The 12,210-nt window shown below is 40.0% G+C and overlaps 1 protein-coding gene across 2 annotated transcripts in view; it reads left to right on the plus strand.

Annotated features, from left to right (window-relative positions):
* gdi2 (GDP dissociation inhibitor 2) overlaps positions 1–10,381 on the plus strand; it is a 33,933-nt gene extending 23,552 nt beyond the window's left edge. For both annotated transcript variants that reach the window (XM_073066484.1, XM_073066485.1), the window contains 5 exons: positions 6,130–6,229; positions 7,243–7,414; positions 7,815–7,959; positions 8,908–8,962; positions 9,722–10,381. In XM_073066484.1, the coding sequence (XP_072922585.1) occupies positions 6,130–6,229; positions 7,243–7,414; positions 7,815–7,959; positions 8,908–8,962; positions 9,722–9,886 (637 nt within the window). In that variant the 3' untranslated portion in view covers positions 9,887–10,381. The remainder of the gene's footprint in view (positions 1–6,129; positions 6,230–7,242; positions 7,415–7,814; positions 7,960–8,907; positions 8,963–9,721) is intronic.
* Positions 10,382–12,210: the final 1,829 nt, after the last annotated feature.

Below are 12,210 nucleotides of genomic sequence, written 5' to 3' on the forward strand. Positions count from 1 at the left end.
GCTCAGCACTAATTCCTTTTATGTTCTATTCCCCTTAAAATAAATGCCAACATTGCAATTGCCTTCTTTACCACAGACTTAACCTGTAAATTAACCTTCTGGGAATCTTGCATGAGGACTCTTAAGTCCCTCTGCACCTGATGTTTGAACCACCTTCAAGTTTAGATAATAGTCTGTAATTTTAGTAATTTTACCAAAGTGCATTATTGTGCATTTCCCAGCGCTGTATTCCATCTGCCATCTTTTTGCCCATTCTTCCAATTTGTCTAAGTCCTGTTGCAATCACATTACTTCCTCAGCACTACTTACCTTCCACCTATCTTCGTATCATCTGTAAACTTTGCCACAAAGCCATCAATTCAATTATCCAAATCATAGACAATCAATGTGTAAAGTAGTGGTCCCAATACTGACTCCTGAGGAACAGCACTAGTCACTGGCAGCCATCCAGAAAGGGCTCCCTTTATTCCCACTCGTTGTTTTCTGGTTGTCAGCCATTCCTCTATTTACGCCGATATCTTTCCTGAAACACCATAGGGCTTTACCTTGTTAAGCAGCCTCATGTGTGGCACCTTATCAAATGCCTTCTAAAAATCCAAGTAAATGACATCAACTGTCTCTCCTTTGTCCACCCTGCTTGTTACTTCCTTGAAGAATTCTAACATTGTTAGGCAAATGCTCAAGTGTCTTTTGGTGTCTGCGTCTCTGGCTACTTCCAATATTTTGGTTAATAGTTTTGCCACTGCATCCTGGTGCCCAGTGTATGGATCTTTGTTCCTTTCAAATGTTTTATCCATGTCTTCCAGCTAGTTTTGCTTGTTGGTTGTATCCCTTGATCTTTGCACAACATTTGCAAAATTGCCTAACAAATGAAGATGCTATATGTATATGTGTGTATATGTGTATATATGTGTGTGTGTGTATGTTCCCCCACTAGCTGAAGGTAGAGCATTCTTATGAAACCGTTTGTAAGCCAAAATGTTGTAAAGCGAAGAAACAATTACCATTAATTTGTATGGTAATTTTAAAAAAATTTTGAGCATTCTCAGACCCAAAAAATAACCTACCAAATAGCACATAAAACCTAAAATAACACAAACATACAGTAAAAGTAAGAATGATATGATAAATATACGGCCTATATAAAGTAGAAATATTGTATGTACGGTGTAGTTTCACTTATCACAATCGTGAAGACAGCGAGCCAAAATTGATTTGGAGAAGAAAAAATCAGCGAGTACACGCATGCGCACACAACTGCCTGCACAAGGCTTCAGTCTTTCTCAAGTCTTTCTTCAAGTCTTTCTCGGGGTAACACATATATAAAGTGGGTGTCTTTTTTTCATAAAAGCAAAAATCCTCTTTGGTTTGTGAAAACAGGTACTAATGTAGGTCTTTCGTAACAGTGAGCTGTCGTAAAGCGAATGCTCGAAAAACGGGCCATGTGTCCTCTTTAGAGAGACCATCTGCCATCCTTTTAAATGTAACACTGCCTTCTGAAATAGTTTTGCATGCAACTCTGGAGCGGAGAACCAGGAATGAACAATAAAGGCTGGCTTTACCAACAATACCTACGTCCCAGAAACCAATAAACGGAAAGATTAGTTGTTTTCAAATGCTATATGATTAGATGATTTTTAGGACCCACCATGCTTTGCTAAGCTACCACAATATTGATAGCAAAGCATGAATGGTCTATCATCATAGCAATATTAATATTAAAAGTTTCTTCGTGGAATTGAGGAAAATTTCTCCAGGACTTTGGTTAAATGAAATATGTGACATGAGTCTGGTGGTATTGTACTAATTGCACAATAATTGTACCTTTGGTTCATATTATACTTACAGTAGTATTTTAAATTTTACTTTACATATGAAAGCTATGTCACATTTTGATTACATCCCAATAGTGTAAAATAAATTAGAAATGCGTGCAATAAAGGAACAGTAGTTATAATAGGTGACTTCAATCTACATATAGATTAGGTGAACCAAACTGGTAAGGGTGCTGAGGAAGAGGATTTCTTGGAATGTATGCAGGATGGTTTTCTGAATCAACGTGTCGAGGAACCAACTAGAGAGCAGGCCATTCTAGATTGGGTATTGAGCAATGAGGAAGGGTTAGTTAGCAATCTTGTCGTGCGAGGTCCCTTGGGTAAGAGTGACCATAATATGGTGGAATTCATCATTAAGATGGAGAGTGACATAGTAAATTCAGAAACAAAGGTTCTGAACTTAAAGAAGGGTAACTTTGAAGGTATGAGACGTGAATTAGCTAAGATAGACTGGCAAATGATAGTTAAAGGGTTGACGGTGGATATACAATGGCAAGCATTTAAAGATTACATGGATGAACTACAACAATTGTTCATCCCAGTTTGGTAAAAGAATAAACCAGGGAAGGTAGTGCACCCGTGGCTGACAAGGGAAATTAGGATAGTATCAAGTCCGAAGAAGAAACATATAAATTAGCAAAAAAAAGCGGCACACCTGAGGACTGGGAGAAATTCAGAGACCAGCAGAGGACAAAGGGCTTAATTAGGAAAGGGAAAAAAGATTGAGAGAAAGCTGGCAGGGAACATAAAAACTGACTAAATAGATATGTAAAAAGAAAAAGATTGGTCAAGACAAATGTGGGTCCGTTACAGTCAGAAACGGGTGAATTGATCATAGGGAACAAAGACATCTCAGACCAATTGAATAACTACTTTGGTTCTGTCTTCACTAAGGAGGACATAAATAATCTTCCGGAAATAGTAAGGGACCGAGGGTCTAGTGAGATGGAGGAACTGAGGGAAATACATGTTAGTAGGGAAGTGGTGTTAGGTAAATTGAAGGGATTAAAGGCAGATAAATCCCCAGGGCCAGATGGTCTGCATCCCAGAGTGCTTAAGGAAGTAGCCCAAGAAATAGAGGATGCATTAGTGATAATTTTTCAAAACTCCTTAGATTCTGGATTAGTTCCTGAGGATTGGAAGGTGGCTAATATAACCCCACTTTTTAAAAAAGGAGGGATTGAGAAACATGGGAATTATAGACCGGTTAGTCTGACATCGGTGGTGGGGAAAATGCTAGAGTCGGTTATCAAAGATGTGATAACAGCACATTTGGAAAGAGGTGAAATCATTGGACAAAGTCAGCATGGATTTGCGAAAGGAAAATTATGTCTGACGAATCTTATAGAATTTTTTGAAGATGTAACTAGTAGAGTGGATAGGGGAGAGCCAGTGGATGTGGTATATTTAGATTTTCAAAAGGCTTTTGACAAGGTCCCACTCAGGAGATTAGTGTGCAAACTTAAAGCACACGGTATTGGGGGTATGGTATTGATGTGGATAGAGAATTGGTTGGCAGGAAGCAAAGAGTGGGAGTAAACGGGACCTTTTCAGAATGGCAGGCAGTGACTAGTGGGGTACCGCAAGGCTCAGTGCTGGGACCCCAGTTGTTTACAATATATATTAATGATTTAGACGACGAAATTAAATGCAGCATCTCCAAGTTTGCGGAAGACACAAAGCTGGGTGGCGGTGTTAGCTGTGAGGAGGATGCTAAGAGGATGCAGGGTGACTTGGATAGTTTAGGTGAGTGGGCAAATTCATAGCAGATGCAATTTAATGTGGATAAATGTGAGGTTATCCACTTTGGTTGCAAAACAGGAAAACAGATTATTATCTGAATGGTGGCCGATTAGGAAAAGGGGAGGTGCAATGAGACCTGGGTGTCATTGTACACCTGTCATTGAAGGTGGGCATGCAGGTACAGCAGGCGGTGAAAAAGGCAAATGGTATGTTGGCATTCATAGCAAAAGGATTTGAGTACAGGAGCGGGGAGGTTCTACTGCAGTTGTACAAGGCCTTGGTGAGACTGCACCTAGAGTATTGTGTGCAGTTTTGGTCCCCTAATCTGAGGAAAGACATTCTTGCCATAGAGGGAGTACAAAGAAGGTTCACCAGATTGATTCCTGGGATGGCAGGACTTACATATGAAGAAAGACTGGATCGACTCCGCTTATACTCACTAGAATTTAGAAGATTGAGGGGGGATCTTATTGAAACGTATAAAATTCTAAAGGGATTGGACAGGCTAGATACAGGAAGATTGTTCCTGATGTTGGGGAAGTCCAGAACGAGGGGTCACAGTTTAAGGATAAAGGGGAAGCCTTTTAGGACCGAGATGAGGAAAAACTTCTTCACACAGAGGGTGGTGAATCTGTGGAATTCTCTGCCACAGGAAACAGTTGAGGCCAGTTCATTGGCTATATTTAAGAGGAAGTTAGATATGGCCCTTGTGGCTAAAGGGATCAGGGGGTATGGAGAGAAAACAGGTACAGGGTTCTGAGTTAGTTGATCAGCCATGATCATACTGAATGGCAGTGCAGGCTCAAAGGGCCGAATGGCCTACTCCTGCACCTATTTTCTATGTTTCTATGAAGCTTTCAGTAGTGAAATTACATATACAGTTCGCCCTCCTTATCCGCGAGAGATTGGTTCCGGGACCCCTCGCAGATACCAAAAAAAGTGGATGCTGAAGTCCCTTATTTAACCTGTCTCAGTGTGGTAGATTTTAGGACCCAGTGGAGATCTGAATCCATAGTGTTTATGTTCACAAAAATAATCACGATTGAAAATAAAGTGGAAATAATAAAGCGATCAGAAAGTGGTGAAACGCCATCGGTCATTGGAAAAACGTTAGGCTGCAGTCGCTCAACGATCGGAACAATTTTAAAGGATAAAGTGAGAAAGGCCCTGCCCCGATGAAAGCTACAATTATCACAAAGCAGCACAGTGGTTTAATTATTGAAATACATATGTTTCTTCAGTGTTTTATATGCACAGAAAGGTAAAATATATACTATATACTAAGACAAACGTTTAACTGACGCTAAATAATTCTGGATGTACCTGTTCCGACTTATTTTGTAAGAGAACTTCCCTACGCACATCCTCCTGTATACTTTAAATCATATCTAGATTACTTATAGTACCTAATACAATGTGAATGCTATGTAAATAGTTGTTATACTGCATTATTTAGGGAATAATGACAAAGAAGTCTGTACATGCTCGAACAACAAGTGCTGGAAGAACGCTTCCGGGTTTTCTCAATTCGCAGATGGTTGAATTCGCACATGCAGAACTCACGGATAAGGAGGGCCGACTGTAATGAAATTTCAATATTTACCAGAGTAACACACAAAATGCTAGGGGAACTCAGCAGGTCAGGCAGCATCTATGAAAATGAATAAATAGTCAATGTTTTGGGCCAAGACCTTTCGTTCAGGACGAGAAAGGAAGGAGGAAGAAGCCAGAATAAGAAGGTGGGGGAAGTACCATCTAGAAGGTGATGGATGAAGCCAGGTGTGTGGGGGCAGGGGATGCACTAAGAAGGTGAGAAGTGATGGATGGTAAAGGGCTAGCAAAGGAGGAATCTGATAGGAGGGGAGAGTGGACCATGGAAGAAAGGGAAGGAGGAGGGGCACTGGGGGAGGTGATAGGTGAGGAGAAGAGATATGAGGCCAACGTGGGAAATAGAAGGGGGAGGGGCAAAGAAGAAAAATTACCAGAAAGAGAAATTGATGTTCATGCCATCAGGTTGGAGGCTACCTAGACGGATTATAAGGTGCTTTCCCTCCAACCTGAGAGTGGCCTCATCATGGCAGTGGAGAAGGCCCTGGACTGACATGTCAGACTATGAATGGGAATTGGAATTAAAGTTAATGTTGCTCTGGATTTCCAGCATCTGCAGAATCGCCTTTATTCAGAATTTATTCTGCTTATAGATTCCTCTGCAAGTTTTGAATTCCATGCTTAGTTATTTTTTGAGAATGGAGGAAACATTTCTCTTAAGTATCTAAATACACAATGAGCGTAAGAGAGAAACACTCATGGTTTTGTCTATGTAGGCCCAAGCTGGGTGCCAGAAAATGATGACATATGAAGTTAATTAATCATAATGAAATTAATTTAATTTTAATACTTGGATTAAAATGTTCAAGTCGACATTATTTCTCAATGTTGTTTGCTGAGGTGGAACAGTAATCACTTAAGGATTGCTATTAAGAGCTTGATACTGCCTCTGGATACATGCGTATTGAGAAAACTTGTTGAAAGCAAGGTTTTCCTTTCCTAGGTTGAGTGCCATTTACGGTGGGACCTATATGTTAAACAAGCCTATTGAAGAGATAGTAATGGAAAATGGGCGTGTGGTTGGAGTGAAGTCTGAAGGAGAGGTGAGAACTTAGTGCTTTGCCAATTTAAATTCAGTTTAATCAAGACTCCCAAGTACTAAAACTTGAGTTCAACTAGTTTGAATATTTGTTTTAGCACAATTTTGAGATGTTTGTTCCTTGCATGCATCAAGCAGCATTTTTGCCTTTTTTTTGTAGTGTTTGTTTTTTTTTAAAATGAGGCAGAGTTGCTAGCTGGACGCTCAACCCAGCACGGATGGAAAGTATGTAAGGAGCTGACCGGATTCCAACTCAGGACCATTTACCTCAAAGTCCAGTGCTGGCCGGCTAAATTTTTGATTTGCTGTATGTTTAATAGGCTGAAATGGTCACTTCTACTACCTCACAGAACAATTCCATTCTCTCCGCATTCCCATGAACTCCCTCCTCCAAAGCCAAATTCTATAAACTTGTTCCAACTTGTGGTTTTAGCATAATGCCCTAATTTTTATAGTCTAAGTCTTCACCTATAAAAGCAAGCGTGCCACACATCATAATCTTCACTGCAACCTTTTTTACCAAAGAATCACCCGTTCTTCAGAGCAACATCTGAATTTCTACTTTTAACCAAGCATGTGCATGTTTCAGAAGTTAGTGTTGACTTCAGAAGAAATGACTTTCGTCATTCCAATCATAGCTGAGCTGTTCAGATGAGTTTTTTAAAAAAATCTAATGTTTTAATCTTGAAGCTTCACCTTCGTTGGCATTTGATAGTGCCTCTCAAAGCTGTTTAAAACTTTGAATTCCAACAAAGCCAATTTGATAAAGTGCACACCTTAACCAACAGTAACTTAATTTTACTTGAGATGCTGTGATTGGTTACCAATAAGTTAGAGATCAGTCCTCCATCTAGACTGCATGAAATCGCTTGAACATTAAGGGACTTTAGCGCATTTTGAGAAATTGGTGCTTTTCTACAAGAGATCCTTGTTTTAAAAATTGTCCATAAACCACTGCTTGCAGGCTGAGACTATTTTCTGTAAAACAGACTTAATTAAAATAGATTCTGTTTGCAGATTGCACGCTGTAAGCAACTGATCTGTGACCCAAGTTATGTGCCTGACCGTGTGAAGAAAATTGGCCAGGTGATTCGAATCATCTGTATCTTGAGCCACCCCATTAAGACCATAACAGATATGAATTCCTGTCAGATCATCATTCCACAAAATCAGGTCAACAGAAAATCTGGTGAGTAGCTTGCACAAATCTGCATTTCAATCTGAAGTTCTGGAAGCGAGTGCAAAGGCCTGCAGTGGACAATTTTGTTTGTGTATTTGTCCTCCCAAGGAAAGTCTGTGCCAACACTTCACAGCTGCTGTAGTTTACCAAACAAGCTGATTAAAAAGGTTTTTTTTTCTTGGTCTTGGAATTCTAATACATTTATGCCCTTTTACCTGGTTTACAGTATCATTGGGGTTCTCATTACCTGCAGAAGATTTTTGCAGTGTTAATGGCCATTAAATATCAGGACTAGGAAATGTAAAGACTGAGATTTCTAGAGCAGTAATACTTTGTAATCAATTGAACAGTTTGAGATGTAACAAGTTACATTAATTTGTTTGTTCTGAATCTTTCAAACATTCCCTAGACATCTACATCTGCATGATATCCCATGCACACAATGTGGCTGCTCAAGGAAAGTTCATTGCCATTATTAGCACAACAGTGGAGACCAGTGATCCTGAAAATGAAATTCAACCAGCATTGGATCTTTTGGAGCCTGTGGATCAGAAGTAAGTTTTTAATATTTTGCTCTTAAACCTGGGAAAAATGTTTATTGATTAAAAATATATGGCAAGTTGTTTGAAGGAAGGATCTTCCGTTCACTTTTAATGATCTAATTAAGATAAAAGGCCAACTCTAAATATGGCACAAAAATTCTTTTCATAACCTCGAGTTTATTTTGCCACGTTGTTCTTAATATAATGATCAGACTCAAATTATGCAGAAAGCAATGTAGAACATCTACTGTGGGATGTGTAGAGTTAATTTATTTACATATGCATGTCTTAACTATTAGGCTGTTACATAATATCAAAAACTTGCTTGAGTTGTCATGATTAGGGCACAAAAAATAAAGACTTCACTATGATAAAATTCAGAGATAATTAGTATTAAAATCACTAAATCAGCACAGTCATTCAAACATTTGAATTGAAATTCTGTCAAATTGTGGAATCTACACTTTAAATTGCAAAGAGCACGTGCCCATGAGGTGGTTTCTTCCACCCATCAGATCAGTATCACTGATTTCATGGTACATAATTACTTTTATCAGGCACTGGAGTTGAATGGTGCATCTACAGTACCTTGGCCTGATGTTCAGTTGTTGAACCTAAATGTTTTTATCGAACCTTTGAAAAGACAGATGAGGCAGGTCTTGTAGTTGTGTTGCCTCTTTGCTCCAAGCCATTTCCTTTATTTTGTGAAGAGGGTGAGGAGGAGAATTAGGGGCAATGTCTGATAACATGCAAGTTGTTTGTACGCTTTGTGTCCGAAGGGAAAATGTTAAAATTGCAAAATAATTTAGGCATTTTAGATGGTTTTTATTATTAGATGCCCCATAATATGGCCTTGTCTCTTTTTAAAATAATATCCTTGAGCCTTTAAACTGAATTGCTCTGGTCTACGTATTCTTTCTGGGATCATTCATATAAAACAAAATTTTTAATCTCTTTCAGATTTGTTTGCATCAGTGATATGTACGCTCCAGTTGATTTGGGTGCTGAAACACAGGTAAGAGGGTGTTGCTGTAAATTACTGATCATTCATGAAAATTCTATCAATGAAGCTGTCACTTGAACTGTAACAATTGGGTGCCATGATAGCATAGTGGTTATTGTGACACTTGTAGCTTGGGGTGTTAAGAGTTTCTAGTTCAATCCCAAAGTCTTCTGTAAGGAGTATGTATTTTTTCCCCATGGGATGTGGGGTTTTCTCTGGCTGGTCCGGTTTCCTCCCACAGTCCAAACACCAGAATAAAAAGGGGAGGAGGAGGAGGAGGTTGGCTTCATCTATCATCTTCTATCTGTCCTCCTCCCTTTTTTTAAAATTCTGGCATCTTCCCCCCTTCCTTTCCAGTCCTGAAGGAGGATCTTGGCCTGAAATATCGACTCTTCATTTCCATGGGTGCTGCCTGACGTACTCAGTTCCTCCAGCATTTTGTTTGGTTTGATGAATGACAAATGTTAGATTTGCCAATGATGGTCAAATATCATGAGTAGCTGATATGTAGGAATGGTTTGAACAGGTAGACTAGTAGTCAGTCATTCTACAAGCTGTTGGGCTAATGATCAGGATGGGGGCTCTTGGGAGGTGGATTTCAGATAATGGTACAGAATGAACTGTTGCTCTGGTGCTGATCACTATAACTGGAAGTACACTGAACCACAGGAGCTCACTAGTTTGGGGGAAGTAGATTCTTTTCTGCTAATCTGTCATTAAAGTGCCGAGGCATTATTGATTCTTCTAATGGTTACTTTTGGTTTTTAATAGATCTTCATTTCGAGAACATATGATGCAACCACCCACTTTGAGACCACCTGTGATGATATCAAAGATATTTACAGGAGGATGACGGGGGTTGATTTTGATTTTGAAGAAATGAAGCGCAAGCAGAATGACATCTTTGGAGAAGATGAGCAGAAAGAATCAAACTAAACCTGATGAACAACTGGTGTCGAGGAGGTCTGCAGGCAAAGTTTGTAATGTGGGGGCTGCTTAATTTTAAATTGCATCTTCAAGATCCTGACAAGTATTGCACTGATTGTAGATGGTAACCCCATCATTTGTCTTTGGCATCATGTGTAAATTTTGCTGATATCTAAGGGGTGCTATTCAAAAAGATGGCAATTAGCTTGTGTCTCTTATTCTGATCAAAGGTTTTGGAGAAGGGTTGCTGAGGGCAAAGTAGTGACTACATTTGGATGCATTCTTTACTGTAAAATGGAAAGGTGTAAAAATGCTAAATTGATATTCCATAACTGTATGTGGAAGTATTTACTGCCATTTGCTTTAACATCAGCTGGAACATGTAATGGTTTAAAATTTCACTTACATAATTGACTAACTGTTCATGATGGATTGATTCTGTTTAGAACTGCGACTTCACAATAAAGTTGTATGTACCACCTGCCATTTCTAAATATTATAGAACCTTGTATGATTGTTCATCATTTTCACTTCTTGGGTTCAAATAATTTGGGGTACATGCAGCTCCCCTGGGACTAGGTAAGAAACTGGAGCTGCAGCTCGATGATCTTCAGCTCAGACGGGGAAAGGAGGAGCTGGAGGAAGGTAGTCACCCCTAAGTTGCAAGGGGTAGGTGACTGGCAGGAGAGGAAAAGACACTAGGCAGCCAGTGCAGAGTATTTCTGTGACTGTTCCCCCTCAACAAGTATACTGCTCTTGATACTGTTGGTGGACGGGAGGTGCACCCTACCAGGGGAAGCCACAGCAACTAGGTCTTTGGCACTGCCTCTGTGGCTCAGAAGGGAAGGGGGGAGACAAGGAGAGCAGTAGTGGTAGGGAATTCCATAACTAGCAGAGCAGAAATCAGATTCTGTAGATGTGAAAGAGACACCTGGATGGTATGTTGCCTCCCAGGTGCCAGGTTCAGGATGTCTTGGATTGAGTCCACAAAAGTTGGATGGTGAACAGCCTGATGTCACAGTACTTATTGGCATCAGTGACATGGTTAGAAAAAGAGAGGAGGTCCTGAAGGGAGAATATAGGGTAGAATGCTGAAGAGGACCTTCAGGGTATTAATCTCTGGATTGCTGCCTTTGCCAATGAGTAAGAAGAATAGGCTGATTTGGCAATAGATGCATGGCTGAAGAGTTGGTGCAGGGGCCGTGGTTTCAGATTTGTAGATCATTAGGTTCTCTTCTGGGGAAGGTATGAACTATACAAAAAGGTCGGATTACACATGAACCTTGGGGACCTATGTCCTTGCAGGCAGATTTGCTAGAGCTGTTTGGGGGCATTTAAACTAAATTGACACAGGGATGGGAACAGGAGTGATAGGGCTGTTGGTTTACCAGCAGCGGTCATCTATAGTGAGACTCTCAGGAGGAGCAGACAGATGATAGGGCAAAATGTGAGTGAGTTGACTCAGTACACCCGGGCCAAAATCAGAAAGGGTAGGGAATACAGGACTGAAGGTGTTTTATTTGAATGTGCACAGTATATGCAATAAGGTAAATGTGCTTGTAGTGTAGTTAAGAGATTGGCAGGTATGATGTGTACATCTCTAAATCATGGCTGTAAGAAGATTATAGTTGGGAGCTTAACATTCATGGGTACACAATTTACTGAAAGGACAGGCAGTGGGATGATTGTTGATTTAAAAAAAATCAAATCCTTAGAAGTGACATAAGATCGGATCAACCTTGTGGGTAAAGTTGGAACTGCAAGAGTAAAAGGAACCTGATGGATTTGTATACAAGTGTCTGAACAGTAGCCAAGACGTGAGCTACAGATTACAATAGGATGGTGTAAAAGGCAATATTGCAATAATCATGGGGGGCTTCAACATGAAGGTAGATTGGGAAATTCACATTGATACTGGATCCCAAGAAGGAATTTGTAGAATGCCCATAAGATGTGATGATTTTATTTTAGAGCATCTTGTTGAGCCACCTAGGGCATAGCAATTCTGAATTGCATGTTATGTAATGACCCAGATTTGATTAGGGAACTCAAGGAACCCTTGGGAGGGAGTAGTCTTAATCTGATAGAATTCACCCTGCAGTTTCAGAAGGATGAGCTAAAATTGGATGTATCAGTATTACATGGAGTAAAGGGAATTAGAGACAGAGGAGCTGGCAAAAGTTGATTGGAAGGGGCCACTAGCAGGGACGATGGCAGATCAGCAATGGTGGGTATTCCTCAGGAAAACTCAGAAGGTGCAGGAAAGATGCATTCCAAAAATGAAGTATTCTAGAGAGTTTGTGGCAACTTTGGCTGACAAGGGAAGTCAAAGT

The sequence above is a fragment of the Hemitrygon akajei genome, chromosome 14, assembly GCF_048418815.1.
Source record: "Hemitrygon akajei chromosome 14, sHemAka1.3, whole genome shotgun sequence".
NCBI classification, from domain to species: Eukaryota; Metazoa; Chordata; class Chondrichthyes; order Myliobatiformes; family Dasyatidae; genus Hemitrygon; species Hemitrygon akajei.